At 33.1% G+C, this 21,771-nt stretch overlaps 1 protein-coding gene and 1 long non-coding RNA gene across 2 annotated transcripts; both read left to right on the forward strand.

Moving 5' to 3' along the window:
* The first annotated feature begins 12,546 nt into the window (after window positions 1-12,546).
* On the forward strand, window positions 12,547-16,511 carry LOC100233127 (protein TRANSPORT INHIBITOR RESPONSE 1). The gene is made up of 3 exons (XM_002269091.5): window positions 12,547-13,154; window positions 14,399-14,891; window positions 15,359-16,511. Exons 1-3 carry the CDS (start codon window positions 12,700-12,702, stop codon window positions 16,139-16,141), a joined length of 1,731 nt encoding a protein of 576 aa, XP_002269127.1. The 5' UTR covers window positions 12,547-12,699; the 3' UTR covers window positions 16,142-16,511.
* A 1,926-nt stretch (window positions 16,512-18,437) lies between these two features.
* LOC109122929 (uncharacterized) lies at window positions 18,438-21,762 on the forward strand. Its single transcript, XR_002030480.2, has 2 exons — window positions 18,438-18,608; window positions 21,328-21,762. It is a non-coding gene; the product is annotated as an uncharacterized LOC109122929 (long non-coding RNA).
* The last annotated feature ends 9 nt before the right edge of the window (window positions 21,763-21,771 follow it).

Here is a 21,771-nt window from a genome sequence, read left to right on the forward strand (position 1 = left end):
ATACAAAGCTGGCCCTTGAGCAACCCCCTAGATTAACCAATGAGAAAAAACGCGCTTTCTCTTTAACCGTACAAAGAATGCAATATCAACGAATAGATGGAAGATTAATCATGTGATCATCATCGATATGTCTTCGTTGATATAATTTGTGGAACCCCATCTTATAAATTTTGCATTTATTCGTGGGACATATTTATAAAAGATGATGAATGCATTATAATCTGATAATTCTTTGCTTGATTCGATTACGAGAATTATTTAAAGTTCAATTTTATTGAATTTATCATTAGAGATAGAGACAGTATTGAAAGAGTTGAAAATTTTCCTAATAATAACAAGTAAATAAATAAACTTTAATATCGGTTGAATAGTTTATCATTTATATTACTCCAACTTGTAAAACAGAAATGTGAACTGTTTTACAAAATTTATTCAAAGATTTTGTCTCGATTTTGATCATTTTTTCAACAAGACAAATGAGTGAATCAACCTAACCAAGTACAAGATCTTAAAGAGAAAAAGTGGACCTTGTAAATAATAAACTAATAAACTTTTACCAAATATTTCTCCGAAACAATCGCTAAAAAATTTGGACGCAAGGAAGAAGAAGAAGCATGCGGAGCACCTTAGCTACCTACCATGAAAAGAGAGCTTTTCATCATAAGGACACTTTGATAATTTGGATTAGTAGCCGTGATAAAGAAAGCCGTGAATTCAATAGCCAATGTGTGCCAAGAACACAAACCTAACACATCTAATATTATCTCATCACACCATAATTCAAATTAAAGCCCTTACGTAATCCAATGCCTTGTGTTGTAGTAGTAGTAGTAGTTGACCCAAGCCACCTTTTTTTTCCACAACCACGTGTATGTGAAGAGGCTTCAATCAGCCACCAACAAAGAGACTTTTATTATCCATAGGTAAATGACAAAAGAGAGAGGGGGAGAGAGAGATGGGGAGAGAGGGGGGATGAGGACTCAAGGGCCAAGCTCAACCGAAAGGTAATGCAATTATGGGTGAAAGGGTCCTTTAGAAGAAAAAACTAGTAATATTCTGACTCTGGTGGAATGATTTTTTCTAGAGAAAGTGATGGAATTATAAATGAGTTGCTACTTTAGAAGAAAAGATTATCATTATTTTGACTAACTTGCCCATTTTGAAACCATTTCTTAGAGGTTGGTGACAACAACGTGGCCTATGCTATGCACCCATCCATTTTATGGGGTATGGAAGTGTTCACAATTTTTTAAAATTTAATAAAATCATGGGGTTTTTCTTTTCCACTTAATAATTTAAAAATATTTATGTTATTGGTCATGGGAAGTAAAGAAAATATTTTTATTTTTGAAATGATGCACTAAAAGCCATGGGATTGAATAAAGAATCCTCATATATGATAATGATTGAAATGATGTTAAATCTAGAGTGGAAGAGTTTTAGTGCTCAAACAAAAACAAAAATTACTTTATAGGTTAGGAATGATGCCTAATATGGATTCAGACCACCCATTCAAAGGTATTTTTAAAATAAAAGCTCTATTTAAAATAAAATATTAAGGCATTTTGAAGTTCAATCAAATTGAAGCTTTGTTCAAAGGGTTGACGGTTTAAAAATAATTTAATATGGAAATTAGGAGAAGTTTAGTTTACACAAAACCTTTTTTTCTAGTGCACGCAAACAACTCATGTGATTTTAGTCTTAATAGTAACTTTTAGCTAAAATAAAAGAGACAAAGTTATGAAAAATGAAGCTTAAATAGTCATGAAAAAAGTCAAAATATTATATTATGTTTGGTTATCAAGAAGTACTAAGGAAATGAAAAAATGTTAAAAGAAAAATGATTTTTGAATAATAATAAATAAATAAAATTAAAATTGGTTAAAAATTTATATATTTTTAAATTATTTAATTTTTATATAAAAAGTTAAAATAAATGAAATTAGTTTAAAACAGCATATAGGATAATTTATTAATTTTAAATTTATTTTTTATTTTTCTTCCCTTTTTTTTCATTTTCTTTTCTTTATATTTTCCTTCAATAATTTCGGGAATTGTATATAATCTTAACCATTATGCTTAAAATTGCATTTAATTTCACTGTCACCAATGGTTAAAAAAATATTATTTAAATATTATATTTCAAATAAAATTTTGAATTTTTATATTAAAGCAAAATATCCGAAAACAAGACTTTAAACCAACGAGCCCTTGGGTTTATATTTATGAGTAAAAAAAAAAGGGTAAGCCTTGAAAATATGTTTGTGATGGAGGGCATAGGAAGGCAGAATAGTGGCTGCATCTCAAGTCATTCTGCCATGAAAAATGGTCCCAAAAAGGCAAAGTAAATATAAGGAATCCATGTAGTATGATGATGTTGGCATCCAAGGATGGGTCCTCCACCTCCCAATGCCAATGTCAACCTCCTCTGCATGGCACACTAGAAAGTAGCAAAATATCAATATCACACTTTGGTCCCCCATCACCATTTGCCTAAGTGTTGGAGGAGTGGTCCACTCTATGTGGACCATTAATGGCCAAACCTAGCTTAATCAAGAGAGTTCCACCCCCTTGAATTTTAGGCCATTTGGAATTGGACCCAAGACACCCTTAAAAGTCATTTGGATTTGGACCACAGAAAAAATATTTTTTAAAAAAAAAAAAAAGAAAAAAAGAAAAGGGAAAAAGGACCATTAATGAAGGAAAAGTGTAGAGGCCCATGATTAAAACCCCTCAAGTCCTAGAGATGGAATTCATGACTCAAAGGGGGCTAACATTTTGGTGTGAGGCCTTACCAACTAGTGGTCCCATTTTACTGCTCTTACTAAATTCCAATGTGCAAAGGAGCTTTCTTTGTTGTTGGGATTCATGAAATGGGGGGTTTTTGATAAGGTTGAAAACAGCCTGAAAAGTCTTAATTAAAGATCAAATCATTGATTATGGTACTGAATTTGTATTGGGTTTTTCCTAATTTAAGGTAACAAGATTTGTCATCACTTAATTAATCAAGTTGCGTTACCTCCATTATACCCCACTTGATAACTACTTCATGAAGAGAGGCTAGAGGGTCTGCTTCCATACCATATTTTGACCTACTTCAACAACTTGACATAACAATTGATGGGGTATTTTTTTCCTTATTTATTTATTTAAAATATTCTGAATAATTTATATAAAAAAAATTTCCAAGTTAACTAGTATTTAACAAAATAAAAATCATTTTTAAAATAATTTCATACATGCCTATAAGAAGCCTGTAGTGATCTACCAACACTCTAAATGCCCTAATTATAGAATATATGGGAGCTAAGAATAAAAAGGCTTTTATAGTGTTTGTGGTAATAATTCATGTGATAAAAAAAATGGGTTTTTTTTTTTATATCATATTATAACTAACTATCAAATATAAAAACTACTTAAAATTACTTTCTATACTTTCTAAAAGTTTGTACTTTAACGAGGTTTGGAGCATCTCATATAAAACCAATTGGAATTTAGTATGGTAGGCTAAACTTTTTTTATGATATTCAATCACCATCATTTAGACTCAAGAATTCATTGTTGCTCCCTAACATGATAATCTCGTGGTTCGAATCATCAATAATCCCTCCCCAATATGAGACTCCTATGGTTCAAACCCATGATCCTAAGTATGATTAAAATTTCTTTAAAAATCAATTGTTAAAAAAACTTGCATGTATAACGATCTAAACCTCTAATCTTCAATTTACAAGGCAACCTCACTTACCGCATAATTATGCAATTGTTTTTGCTCTTTTTTTGCCCCCTTAAAAATAAATTATTGTTTTTGCCATTAAAATGAGTGAATATGTACGATCATATTCCTGTATTTTCACAAACACGAATTCATCCATGTTCTCATGAATACGGGTTCATTTGTGTTCTCATGAATACAAGTTCATCCATATTCCCTCTCAACTCATTTTTTTAATTTTGTCACTACATCATTAAATATAAGAGCGACATTATTGCATCCAAAAGTTTATAGAATATATAATCTTTATAATGTTTAAAGAAGTAAAATTTTGATAACCTTTCATATTTTTGTAGAATGATTATTGTAAAAGATTTTTCCTTTTTTGCACATGACTTTTTTCTTTTTATATAAGGAAAAAAAAAAGTTTTGATAGTGATTGCAAAAATAAGTCATATAGTAAGACAAGAAGCTAATATTTAGAATTTTTATTTTTATTTTTTTAAGTATTAAAAAGTTTATAAAATATTTTATAAAATTATTATCGAACGTGTTTTAAGAATAATAAGGTTTTATTTAATAATTAGATTGTGTTTATTCAAGTCAAAATAGTTAATTACCAGCCTAACATATTTATTACTCAATCAATTTATTCATTTAAAATTTGATAAACTGTAATTATAATTAATCGATCCATACCACTATTAAACATGTTACATACATGAATATGAATATAATCTAAACATAATTATACTTAATCTAAACCCGTAAAACTCTAAATAAAGCAAATGATCATGTCTCACGAATCCAATTAACCTAGCCCCATTTCATAATTCATGGCCAAACCATTCTTCTATTAATCCTCCACTCACCACCGCGTGAAAAACCCCGGCCGAGATAAAGGATTAGGCAAAAGGCAACATGCACGTTAAAAAATAAAAAATAAATAAAATAATAATAATAAATTCCCACACGTTTAAAATGATCGGTTAATTAACCCCATGATGTTTGTAACTTTTAGACGACTAGAGAGAGAAATAGAGGAGACTTGGGTCTTGGGTGAGCTCAAATGAAATGCAGACACGCAAGTACAGCCCACGAAAGCGTCAAAATATGTGGGGCAGTGTCGGTGACCGTCATGCTCAGGCTTCTACTTTTGGCAAACCCTTTTTCTTTTTTCTTTCCCATACAGATAAAGAAATAATTCAAAAAAAAAAAGGTGGGAAGGGGGAAAAGGAGGAAGTAGAAGAAGAGAAAGAGTGGGAAAAAGGTGGTGTCGCTCAGGTTGATTGGACGGTGCACCTTTGCAAGGCAACATAGGGCAGAGGGTTTGGGGCACCCCCTCCTACGGAGAGAGGGTGGTGGGGTCCCATAAAATTGGCCCCTCAGGGATTGCATGCCCTCGAGCACCTTCCTTTATGACTGCTCCTGCAGGGGACGGGACTTGTCAACTTCAGCTCTACGTTTCAACTTTCTATGCATGCCTTCCTTTGGGTTACTTGCATTGTTTTCAATTAAGCTCCCATACCTTAGCTTTATGCATGAAACATGGTTACCCTATCTGCTCTGATTCCATTTTTGGATTTACCCTTCCAAAAATTAAATTAAATTAAAAATATAAGAAGTATTTTTAAAAACAATTCGAAAAGTAATTTTTGAGATCATGGGTCATCTCATTTTTGGATTTACCTAAAAAAATAATAATAATAAATTAAATATAAAATATAAGATTATGTTTGTGGAGTGTCTTTTTAAAATAATTTTGTTTTATGTTTTTTATAGATGTGTTTTAAATATATTTTTTTATTTGTAATGCTTTTTTATTTATTTATTTTATATTCATATAATTATTTTTTAAAGCAACTCAAATCAACTAAAACTTATTCTCTAAAAATATTCTATTTTTCAAAAATAAAAAATTTATTTTATACTTTTTTTTATCAAACATGTTTTCTTAAAAAAAAAAAAACTGTTTTAAAAAGCTATTGCCAAAAAGACTTTTATGAAACTAAAAATACTTACACTATGATTACTACCCAAAAAGTGCTATTTTACACCTTTAATGCATTATGTTTTAAGCACTTTTGTGTAGTAGTTCTCCATCTTTAGTCCAATTGGCATGTTAAGGACCTAGCAATGTCTTCTAATCATATTTGTGGCTAGTTTTAGTGTTTTGACATCTTTTTGGATCATTAAGACAAGCCAATCAAAGGAGAAAAGCAAAGAGAAGCAAGGAGGAAAACAGAAGACAGCAGCTGCAGTCTTCGTTGGAACTTTTGGAGCACTTCCCGAAGTCCATTTTCTACATGCTATATACCATTTCAAATCTCAGGAAGTCAAGAATCCAACGCTTCAAACCGTGTATGATTTGGAGCTGAAACGAGGAAGATATGGCTTTCGGAAGACAACTGCTCCAGGTGTGCGAAAATTTCGCACACCCCCTTAGCTGTGCGAATGGTGTGCGAAATTCGCACACCTTCTTCAGGTGTGCGAAAATTTCGCACACCCCTTGCGTGGTGCAAATTTTGCTCTGTTTTTGCCGACTCCACTTTAGATATTTTCCTATGTATTTTTTGATGTAATTTCCTTTCTTATCCTTATAACTAACCAATCACAAGCTTTTGCTTTTGTAAAGACTATATAAGGGGTGGAAATTACCTCTTGGGATATATGGAATACGTATTACGTTTTTACACTGAGAATTTTACAGAGCTCTCTCGTTCTCTTTGCTCTTTACTATTTTCTTTTTATTGGAAGCCAAACAACCTCTAAGGATGTTTGCTCGGAGGATGAGAGGCTAAACTTTCGGTTTCTTGGAGTGATGGAAGCTAGGTGAAAAGTCCAGATGCAAGGTGGAAAACGCTCGTGCATTAAATTCAGGTAGTTGGAATTCATAAATGGCTTTTAAATCCAAAGTTTTGCTTTAAATCCTTTAGAATCACTTTGAATGACCAATACATGGTAAGCTTCAGGTCTTTATGGATGCTTATTGCTAGATCCATATTAGTCCATTAGTTATCATGTACGAGTCATTGGAAAGCGGTTCAAGGTGAAGACCTATAGTGTCTAAAGCCATTAATGGACTTTGACTACCATTTATATTGATTATTATGGATTAAATCTTCATTGTTAAACCTATACCGGTTCGGGAAATAACTATAGGTTAAATCCCCAATGCGAGGAGAAAAATCCGGAATTTTCCACTTTGCATTCTAAACTTGATCCTAGCAATCCTGAGCTCCGGGAGACTTTCTTTCTTCCATTTTTAATTAGTTTATGTTAGTTTAGTTTCAAACACTTTCAAAACAAATTTTATTTTCTTTTAAACTTTAAGTTTTTGATTAAGGAAATCATTAAATACAATTTCTAATTTTGAGTATATCACTGGTAGAATGAAAACTCATCCCAGAGTTCAACCCTAGAGCCACTATACTATAGTAGCTTTGCTACATTAGTATGAGGTCATAGGTTTTATAAATGTTTTTGATTAAATGACCCATTTGGAGTTACACATGCGAATCACACTATAAAATATATTAAAAAACAAATAAAAATTTGAATATTAATTATAGTACATAAAAATAAATTTATTTCATTTAAATTGATTTTGTAAAATATTCTATTAATTCTTTTTGGGAGAGGTATGTGTTGATATCAAAAGTTTTAGTGAAATCAATTATTACTAAATTGGTCTTAAAAAATGACTTTTTAATTCAACAAAATTTGAAATCCATATGTGATAGATCTTATACACATTTGACAAATGTCATGTATTAAAAAGATGATAGATTTCGTAATTTGGAATATTACAAAATTTAGTATTTCAAATAAAATCAAAATTTCCCAATTATAGTAAAAAATAATAAAAGTAAATAAATAAATTTCTCATTGTTTATATTCTAAATATTTTTTTTCATATCAATATGATATTATTCATAATCTATTGCATCTTTCACTTTTTTTTCTTATGAAATAAAATATTATTTAAATATAAAGATGGAGACATGAGAGTCACCCTTTTCATTCTTATCATCCTTTTTATCCTTTGTATCATCTTTTCCATTTTTTAAAGCTACTTTTTAAATAGATTTGACTGGCTTATGATAGAAGAAAAAAAATTAATATAATAAACAATGATAGAGCATGATAAGAGAGGAGCCTCTCCAATTGGCCAAGTGATGTAATGTCTTCGCGTGAAAGTGAAAAAGCCAAAAGGAGACACACAAAAATAAATATAATATAATATCCCAAAAAAAAAAAATCATGAAGTGATAAAGACAACAGAGAATAAGGATTGAAGAAATAATGTCAATGGAAGATGTGAATTTGATTGAATTAAGATTTGTTTGGTAGGTCTTGATTTCAATAGAAGATAAAAATGTCAATGATTTAGAAATTAAGGAGGGTTTCTTTGAATATATTTATATAGAAAATTATTAATTATTTGTCCATAATTTAAATTTAAAAAAAATATTTTTTCATATAAAATTAAATTTGTAAAATTTTATTTCAAAACTTAAATGTGAAAAATAATTTACAAGATTTATTCCTTATGAATATATTGTATACTTCTATACCAAGCAAAAGTTTTAATACTTACTCATAATATCAAATAAAAAAATTAAAAATATCTCAAATTTGTTTTAAAAATGAACTAATTCTCAATAAATTATTTTCTATTATGGCTTGTTTAAGATATATATATATATATATATATATATATATATATATATTTAAAAAAAAAAAAAAACCATTTTTTGCTTTAAAGAATAAAAACTTATTTTTAAAAGTAATTTCGACCGATACCTTAAAGGATGTTTAGTAAAATTTAATATTTATTACTTAATGATTTAAAATTAACTTTAAGTTAAATCATATTTAAGTTATTTACGTAAAATTTATTACTTAATTATTACTTGAAACATTAAAGTTGCTTCATAAAACTAACTTAAAATTCATTATAAATAATCAAATTGATATACTTATTTTCGCAAATTATAAATAAGAAAAAAAAACCAACTATCAATAGAGAGTGTAGAGCAACAAAAGTGATCATAGAGGTAATCATGATAAATAAAGGTAAAAAGGTAAATTGAATATACGAATTTAAAAATAAATTAATTATTTTTATTTATTATTTAAATTTATTTTATATTTTAAGTTATAATTTACTCAATGACTTAAATTAAATTATTAAGTTACTTTAAGTTATTAAGTTTATTTATAAGACACTCACTTAATTTTGAATTATTTTGTTCCTAATTTTGTTTAAAAATCACATGTAACCCTGTAAAAGCCCTTGATTTTAAAAATGTAGGTTCATATAATTTAAAATATTACAAATGCAAATTTAATAAGATTAATATTTATGAAATGGTTAATAATTATCGGTCAATGATATGAAATTTTATAAAGATTATGATAAGTGGGTGCCACCTAATACAATTAATTGTCCAATTCCCCCCTTAGTCTTTCTTAATTAATTAAATTATTTATGGGTCAATAAAAGTTTGCCATGCTCAATGGTCCAAACACCATATGTTTCATGTGACTCAATGTTTTCTTTAGCTACACATCTTCATGCCATGCAACAAGGCACTGAGAGTCACTTTTGGAAGAAAAAGGGGGGAGAGAGAGAGAGAGAGAGAGTGGTTAAAAAATTAATTAATGATATGAATTAAAATATGATTATAATTAAAAAAGAGAGTTTAATCAGACTCTCCCACTTATGAAAAAGTCATTACCATTACTATAATCAAGACTTAACTTTCCCGTCACGTGCACCTAATTTATGAGATTTGGTGTGCTAGAGTCGTGGGTTTATACCTTAAAATTAGTCCAACATGAGATATTGTTTCAATGATAGCTGCTAAGCTTTTCTTGCAACCTAATGCCTTCTTCTTTGCTTATTCACTAAACCATTTTTTCAGATTGATAATTAAGCACTTTGACCGGAAATTAGGCTCATTCATATGTCATCAAAATATGACTGATTATGGTATTGAAAAGGTACCTATCGAAAAGAGTGATTAGCTAGATCGTATAATTAGTACATTTAATTTTCATCGTATTTCACCCGTTTCTTTTTATTTTGTTATATGATTTATATTTATATCTAATGATTTAGGTTTTTTGGTACACTTTTAGTCTCCAAAAATAAAAATAAAAAAATATTTAAAATTAATAAATTATTTTTATGTCTTACTTAAAACTCATTTCACTCCTTTATATAAAAGATTAAATAATTTTAAAATATATAGTTTTTTAATTATTTTATACGGAAAAATTCAACATGATAAAATTAAACTTAGATTTCATATTAAAAAATAAAACCAAATTAGCATATAAGTTTTAAATTCGAGTGGATTAATTAGAGGAGAAAATTAATAATATTGCAACCCTTTTGGTGGAATGGAATCTATAAAGAATATGGTCCCATGAGATGGGATATTATGAGGAAAAAGAAAAAAAGATTGTGCTAATTTAGTTATTGCGATTCTTGAAAAACAAAACTCCTAGTACAAAAACATCATCAAACTTGGCAAATTTTCTTCATGTTGCTAGGTTTGACATTAAAAGAAGATGACCCAATACAATTGTGGGGTTGTGCTATGGTCAAAAAGCTTTAGTGGTTCATGATATCAAGAATCTTTGCAACAACAACACACACGAGTGGATAGATGGAAAACACTATTCCATTGTCATACTCATCCAAACAATAAAAAGACATATTTCCAACACGACGTACGTATAATATCTAAAAACATTTTCGATGTACAATTTTTTTTTTTATATATAGAAAGTTAATATTTAGTGCAGGTGCAATTTGGACTAATTGAATTAGGTTAATACTTAATCAAAAAATAAATTATATATGTTCAAAGTTCACCCTAACCTGATTTATAATCTAAAGTCAATCGAAATAATTTTTTTTTGGTTGCAATCAGGTTAAGCTGGAGTTAAATAATAATATATGTGTTAAACTTAGATTGATCGAGTTTGACAGATTATATAAGGTCACTGGGTTAAAAGCTGGATGGGATTGAGTTGCACTAGGGGAAAAAGAAAAAGAAAAAGAAAAAGAAAAAGAATAACATATCAATAGATAAAATATAAAATTTATCTATAAAATTTTACATTTTATTACATCAAAACGTAAATTATATCTATTAATCTCATTTAGACTTGGGTTGGGTAGGGTGAGCGGTCCACATTGCACCCTTAGTATTTAAACATAAATAAGAAATAATATTTTTTATAAACATTAATGGTAACATTATTTAATGACCTTTTTAAGGAATATATCAAAATTATGTAGAATTTAAAAAAAATTTCATGGAGGGTTTCAAAATGCAGTACAAGTCAAAACCAATTCACAGGCACAAAACATAAAGTGGGTAAAACAAAAAACAAGCACAAGCAAAGGGGTGAAAGCTTATAAGAAGGTTAAGAATGGATTAAAATACTAGAAATAGTAGTATGATATGATTACTTGAAATTCACTCACATCTCCTAGAAATCGTTTTCCAAAAGCATTTTGAAAAAATGGGAGGTGGGTGCTGGGTGGGTGGTGGTATCGGTAGAAAATATACAGGAAAGTCCAAGCAATTCCACTCGCCACTCGCGGGCGAGAGAGATTCCCGGAGAACCATGCGTGGGCTTGATAATCAAATATCATTTATTTTTAAAAATTAACCACCAATTTTTTAATCAACTTTACGTGCAAGACAACTCAGCTCCCCCATTTATTTATTCAGCTTAAAAAATAATTAACAGATTTAAGACCTAAATTTCTGAGCAAAATTCATAAGAAAACACTTTTTCGAAATGTTTTTAAAAAACAAAAAAGGGTTTGAAAACAGTACGATACAGACAAGCTTTACGGTTGCTATCGATAAGGACGCCTACAGGGAGAGGATCAACGGCCTAGATGTTTCCTCTAGGAAGAGTGAATCTGGGCCGTTGATTTTTGACCACCAGCTTTCGACATAAAAAGGACAGGTCCATGGACTCCATGCCGAGGCAGTGCCACCCCATAATACCATGTCCTTTTCGCGCTCTGACAGTTGTACCCCTCATCTTATGTGGGTCTAGGAATTTACTGCACCATCTGGTCCGAGGGTGTTATCGTCATTTCGTGGAAAAGGAATCAATAATTGTGTGTACGTGTACCTGAAGTAAATGTGGGGACGCATTCCCCATTTAAAATTTTATTTTTGACCTTTTGTAGAAAAAAATTTATTACCTCGCATGCTTTTTTGGGTGCGAACTTCTTTCTTTTACCATTTTACCATGCCCATCAGTCCGTACAATGCTGAGACTGTCGTGAACAGACGGTGTTGATTGGGTGAGTAACAAGATTTCACTGCCTATTATGACCGCTTGATTGAGTAGATCTAGACCGTCGGAAGAACCGGGGTTGATTGGACGGTCGGGATTATTTCACATTATTATATGGCTTTTTTTTTTCCAGTGGCATGGTGGTCCACCCAAAATCCGTTCCTACAGATCCAGCCGTGCAATGAGAATCATGAGATTCTCTTACACAATTTTGGTATATAATAATAGCACTTTAGTGCTCCCCTCCGCGAACTTCTCCCGATAAATTAATGTGACTGTATTTTCAAGTTCTCGCCAGGGCGGCTGGGGAATACGCTCTGTATATACACCCGTTTTCTGCGGCTCCGCTTCGTCGCAAACGGATAAGCATCTGAATCGGACGGTGGAGGTTAACTGTACGACACGCGTCGTGATCACGATGGTTGATCAGTATTACCCTCGGCGCCACTTGACTTATTTAACTCTGGTTAGAATTTAACCTGACCCGGCACAAAATAAAAACCTTATCCTCTGCACTCACACACTTCACCCCTCTTTCTCTCTCCTCTGCAACTGAGCTTGTTAATGGCATCTCAGATCTGAGACTTCGAAAAGTCCGGTTTAGGGTTTGTTTGTGAATTCGGAACTCCGAGAAAGAAGTTTCAATGGCGTACTCGTTTCCGGAAGAGGTTTTGGAGCATGTGTTTTCTTTCATTCATACCGATAAGGACCGAAACGCGATATCTCTGGTGTGCAAATCGTGGTATGAGGTGGAGCGGTGGAGCCGGCGACGGATCTTCATCGGGAACTGTTACGCTGTGAGCCCTGGGATAGTAATCAGGCGCTTCCCGGAGCTCCGGTCAGTGGCGCTGAAGGGGAAGCCGCATTTTGCAGACTTTAATCTGGTGCCGGATGGGTGGGGAGGTAACGTTTATCCGTGGATCGCTGCCATGGCTATGGCTTACCCGATGTTGGAAGAGTTGAGGTTGAAGAGGATGGTGGTGACAGACGAGAGCTTGGAGCTGATCTCGCGCTCGTTCAAGAATTTCAAGGTTTTGGTGCTCTCGTCGTGCGAGGGGTTCAGTACGGATGGACTCGCTGCCATTGCCGCAAATTGCAGGTTTGGTATTTGAGTTTTTCTGTGTTTGGTTGTCAGGAAAGTTAGGGAAAGGAAAAGCTTGAAGTTTTCTGTTGTATCTTTTTTTTTTGGTTGAGAGAAAACGAGAAAAAGAAGAAATTCGGGTCAAGCGAGCTAAGTATGGCTCTGTTTGGCTGAGCTGAGTGGAAGATTTTCTGAAGAGTCTAGGATTTCAAGTTTTGATTTACTTTCTTTTGCTACATTTTTTCTAAGCAACCAAACGAAGCGTTATAATCGTTTTGAGCTCAAACCTGCTTGTGAAGGTAGTTTGTGTGGTTAATGGTGGTGGATGTGCGAAAAGATTTGATTTTTTTTTTATTTGGAGAAAAAAATTCTTGATTTGTATATTTTTTTCCCTTTTTCTGCTAGGTGGTCTAAACTCAAACTAGTTGCGATGGTTATTTTTTTTTCTTTGGAATTTATTTCCAAATATAGGCGCTTTTTTATTTTTAATTTGATTTCTAGTTTTTTGTCCTTGGATGGGAAACCTGTGAGTCTTAACCTTCTTTTCTTGTTTTGGCTGCTCTCTTTTCGCTTTTGTTGCTTATAGATCTCAGAATGACTTATTGTTGGGGTGGTTAATGTGGAAAATCTATTTTAAGATCACCTGGGTTGCTTTTTCTTTTGCTTCTTTACCGAGTATTGGACTTTTTTCATATGGGGTTGTTTTCATACTTTGGATCGTTACTTCTTAGGCAAATGTGGGTTTCTTTAGGATTCCTAAACTAGGTTCTCTTTTTCTTACTTTTTGTTCTTATAGTGAAAAGAATGAATCTCCTTTATTTTGCTTCTTTAGGATTCTTTTACGCTGTTCTCCAAATATTCCATTACTTTCTTTTGGTTTTTCAGAGGAATTATGAGTTATTATATTGGAATATGTCTGTTTCTTTCGTGTGGAAATGGTTACTGGAAAGATGAAACCAGTGGAGAATATCTCTTGCTTTTCTCATAATTGTAGGGGGAATATCATTGCAGGGATGTTTTGTTGTTTTCAACAGCTTTCATGTGCTGGTATTCCTCATTTTTTTATTCTAATTTATAATTATTTGAGAGAAGCCTCTATTGAGATGCTAATTTTATGTGCCAAGAACGCCTTTTTCCTTTTGTTCTGGTTATCATTTTGCTCCATTGATCAATTTGGTGGAATCATTCTGGTTCGATTTTTGTGTTATGTAAATTTTAGCTTGTCAGCTTTTTTGTTAGTGAAACACTAGTTTCTAATGCAGGAATCTGAGAGAGCTGGACTTGCGAGAGAGTGAAGTGGATGACTTCAGTGGACATTGGCTCACCCATTTCCCTGATTCTTGCACATCACTGGTGTCCCTCAACATTTCCTGCTTGGCCTCCGAGGTGAGTTTCTCTGCCCTGGAGCGCCTGGTGGGTAGGTGTCCCAGTCTGAGGACTCTCCGGCTCAACCGTGCTGTGCCCCTTGACAGGCTTCCCAACCTATTACGCAGGGCGCCTCAGCTGGTTGAGCTGGGTACAGGTGCCTACTCAGCTGAGCACCGGCCTGAAGTGTTCTCAAGTTTAGCAGGAGCTTTTTCAAACTGCAAAGAGCTCAAGAGTCTGTCTGGATTTTGGGATGTGGTCCCGGATTACCTTCCAGCCGTTTATCCTGCCTGTTCTGGGATCACATCTTTGAACTTGAGCTATGCCACTATCCAAAGTCCTGATCTCATCAAGCTGGTCACCCAGTGTCAGAATTTGCAGCGGCTATGGGTATGGCTGATCTTATATACTGTCACTTGAATGATGCAGTCTTTTATTTGCATGTGATTTTTAAACATAATTTCCATTGCTCCTGGCTTGCAAGTTGTAAATCAAGATCTTGACCTGGAAAGTAATGGGTCCTACATAAGATAAAGATATGTATAGAAGAATTTAGATGGTTAAATGATCCAGGCCATCTGATTTGCAATTTTATGTTAGAAGTTCTTGTTTCTCCTTTACCTTTTTTTTTTTTTTTAAATTAAGAATGCTAAATACAGTTGTTGAATCATAGGTTTCAAGATCACCCTAGTAAAGTGGTTATTGGCATCTGGAGGCCTCTTTCTGAGGTTCTGTTAGTTCTTGTTCCTGCAATATGTCATGTGCATGATTGGGATTTTTGCTTGTGCCTGAAGCTTTGGATGGTGGTCTTTTCCTATTGCCGTTTTTTCTTGAACTAATAGAAGACATGATTACAGGTACTTGATTACATTGAAGACAGTGGCCTAGATGCTCTAGCTGCATCTTGCAAAGATCTGCAAGAACTGAGGGTGTTCCCTTCTGAACCATATGACATGGAGGGAAATGTAGCCTTGACAGAACAAGGGCTTGTCTCTGTTTCTGAAGGCTGCCCTAAGCTCCACTCTGTGCTATACTTCTGCCGTCAAATGACAAATGCTGCCTTAGTTTCCATTGCCAAAAATCGGCCAAACATGACTCGTTTCCGTCTCTGCATTATTGAACCCCGGACTCGTGATTACCAAACCCTGGAGCCACTTGATGTGGGTTTTGGAGCCATTGTTGAGCACTGTAAAGAACTACATCGCCTTTCCCTCTCTGGTCTTCTCACTGACCGGGTGTTTGAGTACATTGGAACCCATGCCAAGAAGCTAGAAATGCTATCTGTGGCTTTTGCTGGAGATGGTGATTTGGGGCTCCATCATGTTCTCTCTGGGTGCAAAAGCCTCCGGAAGTTAGAGATCAGGGATTGTCCCTTTGGGGACAAGGCTCTCTTGGCCAATGCTGCAAAGCTGGAGACAATGCGATCCCTTTGGATGTCTTCTTGCTCAGTGAGTTTTGGAGCATGTAAGCTGTTAGGTCAGAAGATGCCCAGACTCAATGTTGAGGTTATGGATGAAAGGGGGCGACCAGATTCAAGGCCAGAAAGCTGTTCAGTGGAGAAGCTTTACATATATAGATCAGTTGCTGGGCCAAGGAGTGACATGCCTCGATTTGTGTGGACAATGAAGACTCCGAGTTGAGGCTGTCTTGATGAATCTCCTCAGGAAGAACTGCCCCCTTGAATCTTATGAATGGATATAGCAGGTACATGCTCTATATGCTACTCATTGTTTCATATTCAGTTTTATGAAAATTTAACATAATTGCAGCTCTGGTTGGAGTAGAAATGAGTAACAAGAGGGTATGAAGAGGCTCAAGAGCTCAAATGCCATTCATTTTACACTTGGCTGAGCTATTTGACTACAATTAGTGGTTAATAAAGAGATGAAGACTCTTGTTGTTATGTTGTATCAAATGGATTTATTATTTTGGTTGGGAATATTTACCATGTATACTATTTTCGTACTTTGCATGTTTATGCATATGAATTGTTTTGTTTTCAGCAGTGAAGTATTTGTCTTCTGGACTTACCTGTGCTATCAGCAGTTCTCATTGAATAAAATTCCATAATTTTCATCAACCTGAATTACAATACATGCGTGTGCATGCATCTCAGAATTATGGAACTTTGCTTTGATGTAATTCCCTTCTTTTTCTTTGGGAAATTCAAACAAGAAACTGGTACATTGGTCATGACTGGAACCTAGGAAGCTGAAGCCCCGCATGAAAAACCTATAAAATGAAGTGAAATCTTTACGCTTCAGCCATGGGATTTACAATTCTCTATAAGGCTAATCATCTATAACATTCCCTTTGTGCTTTAGGGGTTCTTACCAGAAAAAATGGAAGTGTTATCTAGGTTATAGTTCAGTGTCGAATTCTACCCTTCTGAAGGTTAAGACTCAGAACCATGCTTCATTGTTCTTAGGTTTTTCTCCAGGTCATCTTAGATTGGATTGGTTGGTTTCTTTTTTAGTTTGTGGTCCTGTTTTAAAAGTTCACACTCCTGAGATTCTGCAACTTTTTTACTTAGGCTTGTTCTCGATTCTTTAGTTCTCCAATTTGCAGCAGTAGCTAGTGTTCACCAATCGTGGCTGAGCCATATGCCATCCCAGGAGATTTTTTGACGAAATATGGGATATGATATGATCATTGGTGTTCCCACATTGTTTTCCAAACTCCCCACCAAACTTGTGCATTATGTATAAAAAAAACAGCTGGGGTAAGGTCCACCCAACCTGAATATCTCCATCATTCAATATATGTATATATATATATAGTTCTCAGTTTGGATGCCAGCTACTTGCTGTACAAACAAATGTGTACTAAAGGATGATGAGGTACTACAAGAAGCCAAAAGAGTCAAAACTTGCTTCTTTTCATTCTGGCATTGTAGTTTGTTGTGGAATTTGTGCTTTGACCATTCTCTTTCTAGCGTTATAGTTTGCTTGGCACAGATGGGACTTTTGGATCAATTCACATAAAACAATATGTTTGAAAATTCTGGTCCTTCTGATGCTCTAGTATTTTTCTCTATTTAGAGAACAGTGGTTTAAACACCATGGACATATGGCAAAAGGGCTTGGTAGCTTGAGGGATAGATCTCTCACTTCTTTGGTTCTCAAGGGGATCCCATTTGGATGAGCTATTTATAACTTGTAACCAAAGGCTTTTTGGTTTGTTCTAATGAAACAGAAAGATTAGAATGAGAAAATGTTGTGAAAGGGGTGGGTATTGATGAGGCTGACCTGCATAAAGGGAAACTACTATTGATTCTGAGATTTGGCAAAGGTGGTAGCAGTAAGATTCCTTACAAAACTAAAGTTATGGTGATTGATGTGCGCCCCCCCCCCCCCTCCCCTCTGTGTCTGGTCCACAATGATGGAAAGAGGAAACAATTATCTGCTTTTGAAAGAAAATTAGGGTCCTCTTTTTGTCTGTTTGTTTCTAGGGAAAAAATATACTCAGTGGAACAAGTTCAATTATTACTGTGGTAATATATAATCTTAACCTTGTTAGCCAATTGAGCAAATATATATTTCTTAGGTAATATAAAAGTACTAAAAATAGTGATATGCACTTTTAGAAATTAAAATTTTGGCATAGTGATGATGATATATTGAAGTTAGAAAGTTATTATAATTATTTTAATTAACATTATGATATATTTAATTATTCAATTTTTAAGTGAAGAGTTTTTGGTATATTTAATCATATAAATTTGTGCATCAAATATATATAAATAAAACTTTTTAAATAAATTTTTAAAAATTAATAATATTTATGTAAGTAAATATATTTATATATAAAATAATAGCAAATGTGAGATTTTAGCTTCTAGCATGTGAAAGATAAATTAATTAAAATTTTCTATATTTACTTTATTTTATTCATGTAAATATTAATAATTATTTATGTGTTTAATTAATAATATAAGTAATTTTATTTTAATTCTCTCTCTTTTGTCATTTTTTTCATTGTTGAAGGGCAAGGAGGTAAATGAGTAAAAAGCATCCATTTACCATGGCAGTGAATCTTATTGAAGAAAAGCTCATCCACCTCTCTGAGGAGTAGGTGGTGGTGATGGTGGTTTCAGCCTTAGGAATGGTAACTTTCTTTCACTTTCTCTCTCTTTTCTCGACTGTTGTGTCATGTGATAGATTCTGTGAAATGCCATCACCCCCACTACTTTTTTACTACTACCTACCTTCTCTCTCTCTCTCTCTCTGCGAAATGCCATCATCCCCACTACTTTTTTACTACCTTCTCTCTCTCTCTCTCTCATCACACCCACACCAACCAGGGCCACCACAAGCCCAAAATTCTAAATATATCCTTGAAAAATTATAAATATAATTCAAACCCCCATCATGGACAGATACTCAGACAACAACATTACATCTTGAAAAAAAAGAAAAAAAATCTCAAATAAAAAAAAAAAGAAAAAGAAAAAGAAAAAGGGAAAAAGTGGGTGAAATGAAACAAAGATATCTGTGAGTCTCTGCAAGTGGTGCATGCAATCAATTGGGTTTTATCAGAACATTTTTATTGTTTGATGATGGCCACACGTTTGAGATGGGTTTCTCTGATCATCACCATCATTTGGGTGTGTGTATTGTTCTTGATGCTCAATCATTTTCTTTTTCCTTTTTTTTACTTTCTTTTTTGCTGATTTCATCTGAGTGTTGAAAACCCAATAATGGTGTCACAGAATCCCCACCCTCTTTGTGTTTTTGTTTCAATCTTTGATACTGTATCGTGGCCCGTGGGGGTAGAGAATACACTTTTTGAATGTTTGTACCGTTGGATGGGGTCTTTGTCTTTTGGTTGATTTGGACTCCTCCTTCCTTTTCTTGCTTTTCAATCTGCATTTTTTGGTTACTGTGATCAGTCAGTGATGATTGTTGCATTCTGATTCTTCCTTCACAATTCTAACCCCTCTGCTCTCCACTTTATGCCAAACTTGCTTTGATTTTTTTATTCTGTTTTTGTTTTTGGTCCTCCGATATGCTTCAACATCCACCGTTGATTCTCCTTGCATATATCATATCATATATATATATATAAAATGTGATATTCTACGTTGGATATAAGAGAAAGTTCTTTACGCAATATATGTAGAGACTTCTTTTAATAAAATAAACAGCGTTTTAAAGCCGTGAAGACCCCAAAACAGACAATATTTACATGATTGAGAGTGGGTCAAATGTTATGAAATGATAAATACATTTAAAATTTTTTATAAATGAAAATTATTTTTACAAATGTAGACCCTTATCACAAATATTTCATTTCTAAAAAGCATGTTCTTGTTTTTTGCATTGGACCATTTTTAAGGGAAAAGTACTTTAATTTTTTAAAAATTGGGGCTTCTTAGACTATGCTTCAGTCGAATTCTCAAAAGTTGAACAACTTTTTCTAAACCTTAATAAGCACTTTCATATGTATTTACGTAATTTTTAAAAAAGTTTAGTGCTAAAGTGTAGCTTTTTGTGGATTATTTATTTATTTTTTATTTTGGTGCAACTTGTCAAACGTTGATATTATTGCAAGGCAATATGTCTCGTGACGGAGGCGTTTATTGTGGGTCAAGGATAGGGCTCCAAGTTGGGCGGTGGAACCCGGCCAATCCCAGGTTTAGGTCGGCGTGGGAGTATGAAAGTCCTTGGTTATGGTTTGGTTTAGGTTAGGAAAATAATGTGTTTAGGACTTAGAATTGATGTTAGTTGAAGGTGTGACTTTTATTATGTATTTATTATTTTATTTAAAATGTAGAAAATATACAACGATAATGAAATAATTTTAACCTCCATTTTTTTTAATTATCTTAGACTAATAAATTTAACATTCTTATTTAATTATTTACATAATTTTAAATATTAAAATATTAAAATATTAAAATTTGAGTTTAGAGTTATCATTTACATTAAATTAATAATTAATAATATATTTATGACTTCGAGATATTTATTTTTTATAATCTTATTTATAGATGGGTTTAATTCAATCGCTCAAGTTGTAGTCTTAGGTAGTGTTTTTTTTTGAAAACTTTTTATCGAAATTAATTTGTTTTTAGATTGCGGATGTTTTTTTTTTATAATTTTTTTGTTGATTTGTTATTTATTTCTTAACTTTTTTAACTAAATAGAAAAACTCGAAATATTTGACTTTTTTAATGTTAAAAGTAACATTGATTTTTCTTTATTTTTTAATATTTAATATAAATAAAATATTAAAAAAATAATTTAATAATTTAATATTATTATAAACTATTTAATTTTAAGTTTTATTTAGAGTTAAGTAAAAAACAAACTTAATAATGACTCTAGTGGGCCGAGCTTAAATTTAAATTTTGGATGGGCTTGAGCAACCCTTAAGTGTGGTTAGGATTTGGGCTTGGGTTTAATGCGGCCCAACGGGTAAACTAACACTATATACATTCAAATGGGCTCTCGTAAGAATTGGGCCAAGATCAGAGATCAGATTGGGCGGAGTCTTGAGCACGCCTAACCTGGTCTTGGACAAGTCATCCGACATACACGAGATTGAGATCGTTGAAAAAGAATTGTTTGTTAGGCTTCCAGAGGAGTTTTGTAATGCTTTGTAATTAGACATAAAATGTAAAATATAAATGAATAATTGTATATTTCACAAGAGACTATGCCACGAATCATTTATGAATTGTTAGCAACAAAACAGTACACAGAGACTTGACTGATTGATTAAATGCTAATAAGCTTTAGAGTAGACTTGACTTTGAGAAATATAAAACATCTTCCATCCTTCTCACGGTCTCATTTCATTCTTCCACCATTTGGGAGAGGAGGTTTCTGATAAAGAAAACCAAAGAAGAGAGATGGGGAAGATGATCTGCACAGAGGTCGGCGGGTGTGGTGAAGGTTTGGATCTCAAGGGACTCCTCATGGCTCTTGTAATCGCTCTCACGCTCATGGTCATCTGCTGGCGGCCTCCCCGCCATCGGGCCTACATCGCTGTGCGTTATTGTTGACAGAATTCCACCCATCTCAATCGTGTTTTCCGTTTGTTTCTCGGGATTTCTTTGGTTTTTCCTCAAGGTAATTATGTTTGTTAGAGGGAGTATTACTAATAAATACAAGAGTGTATTATGATCAGACCCAGGGGTGGGTGGTCATATGATGAGTCATGACATAAGTTACTGTCCACGTGATTTTGAATCTTCCTTATTGTAATAGGTTATGATAGATGGGTGAATGAAAAAAGTTGCTTCACTTTATACCAATTATTTTCT

The sequence above is a fragment of the Vitis vinifera genome, chromosome 7 (assembly GCF_030704535.1).
Source record: "Vitis vinifera cultivar Pinot Noir 40024 chromosome 7, ASM3070453v1".
Taxonomy (NCBI): Eukaryota; Viridiplantae; Streptophyta; class Magnoliopsida; order Vitales; family Vitaceae; genus Vitis; species Vitis vinifera.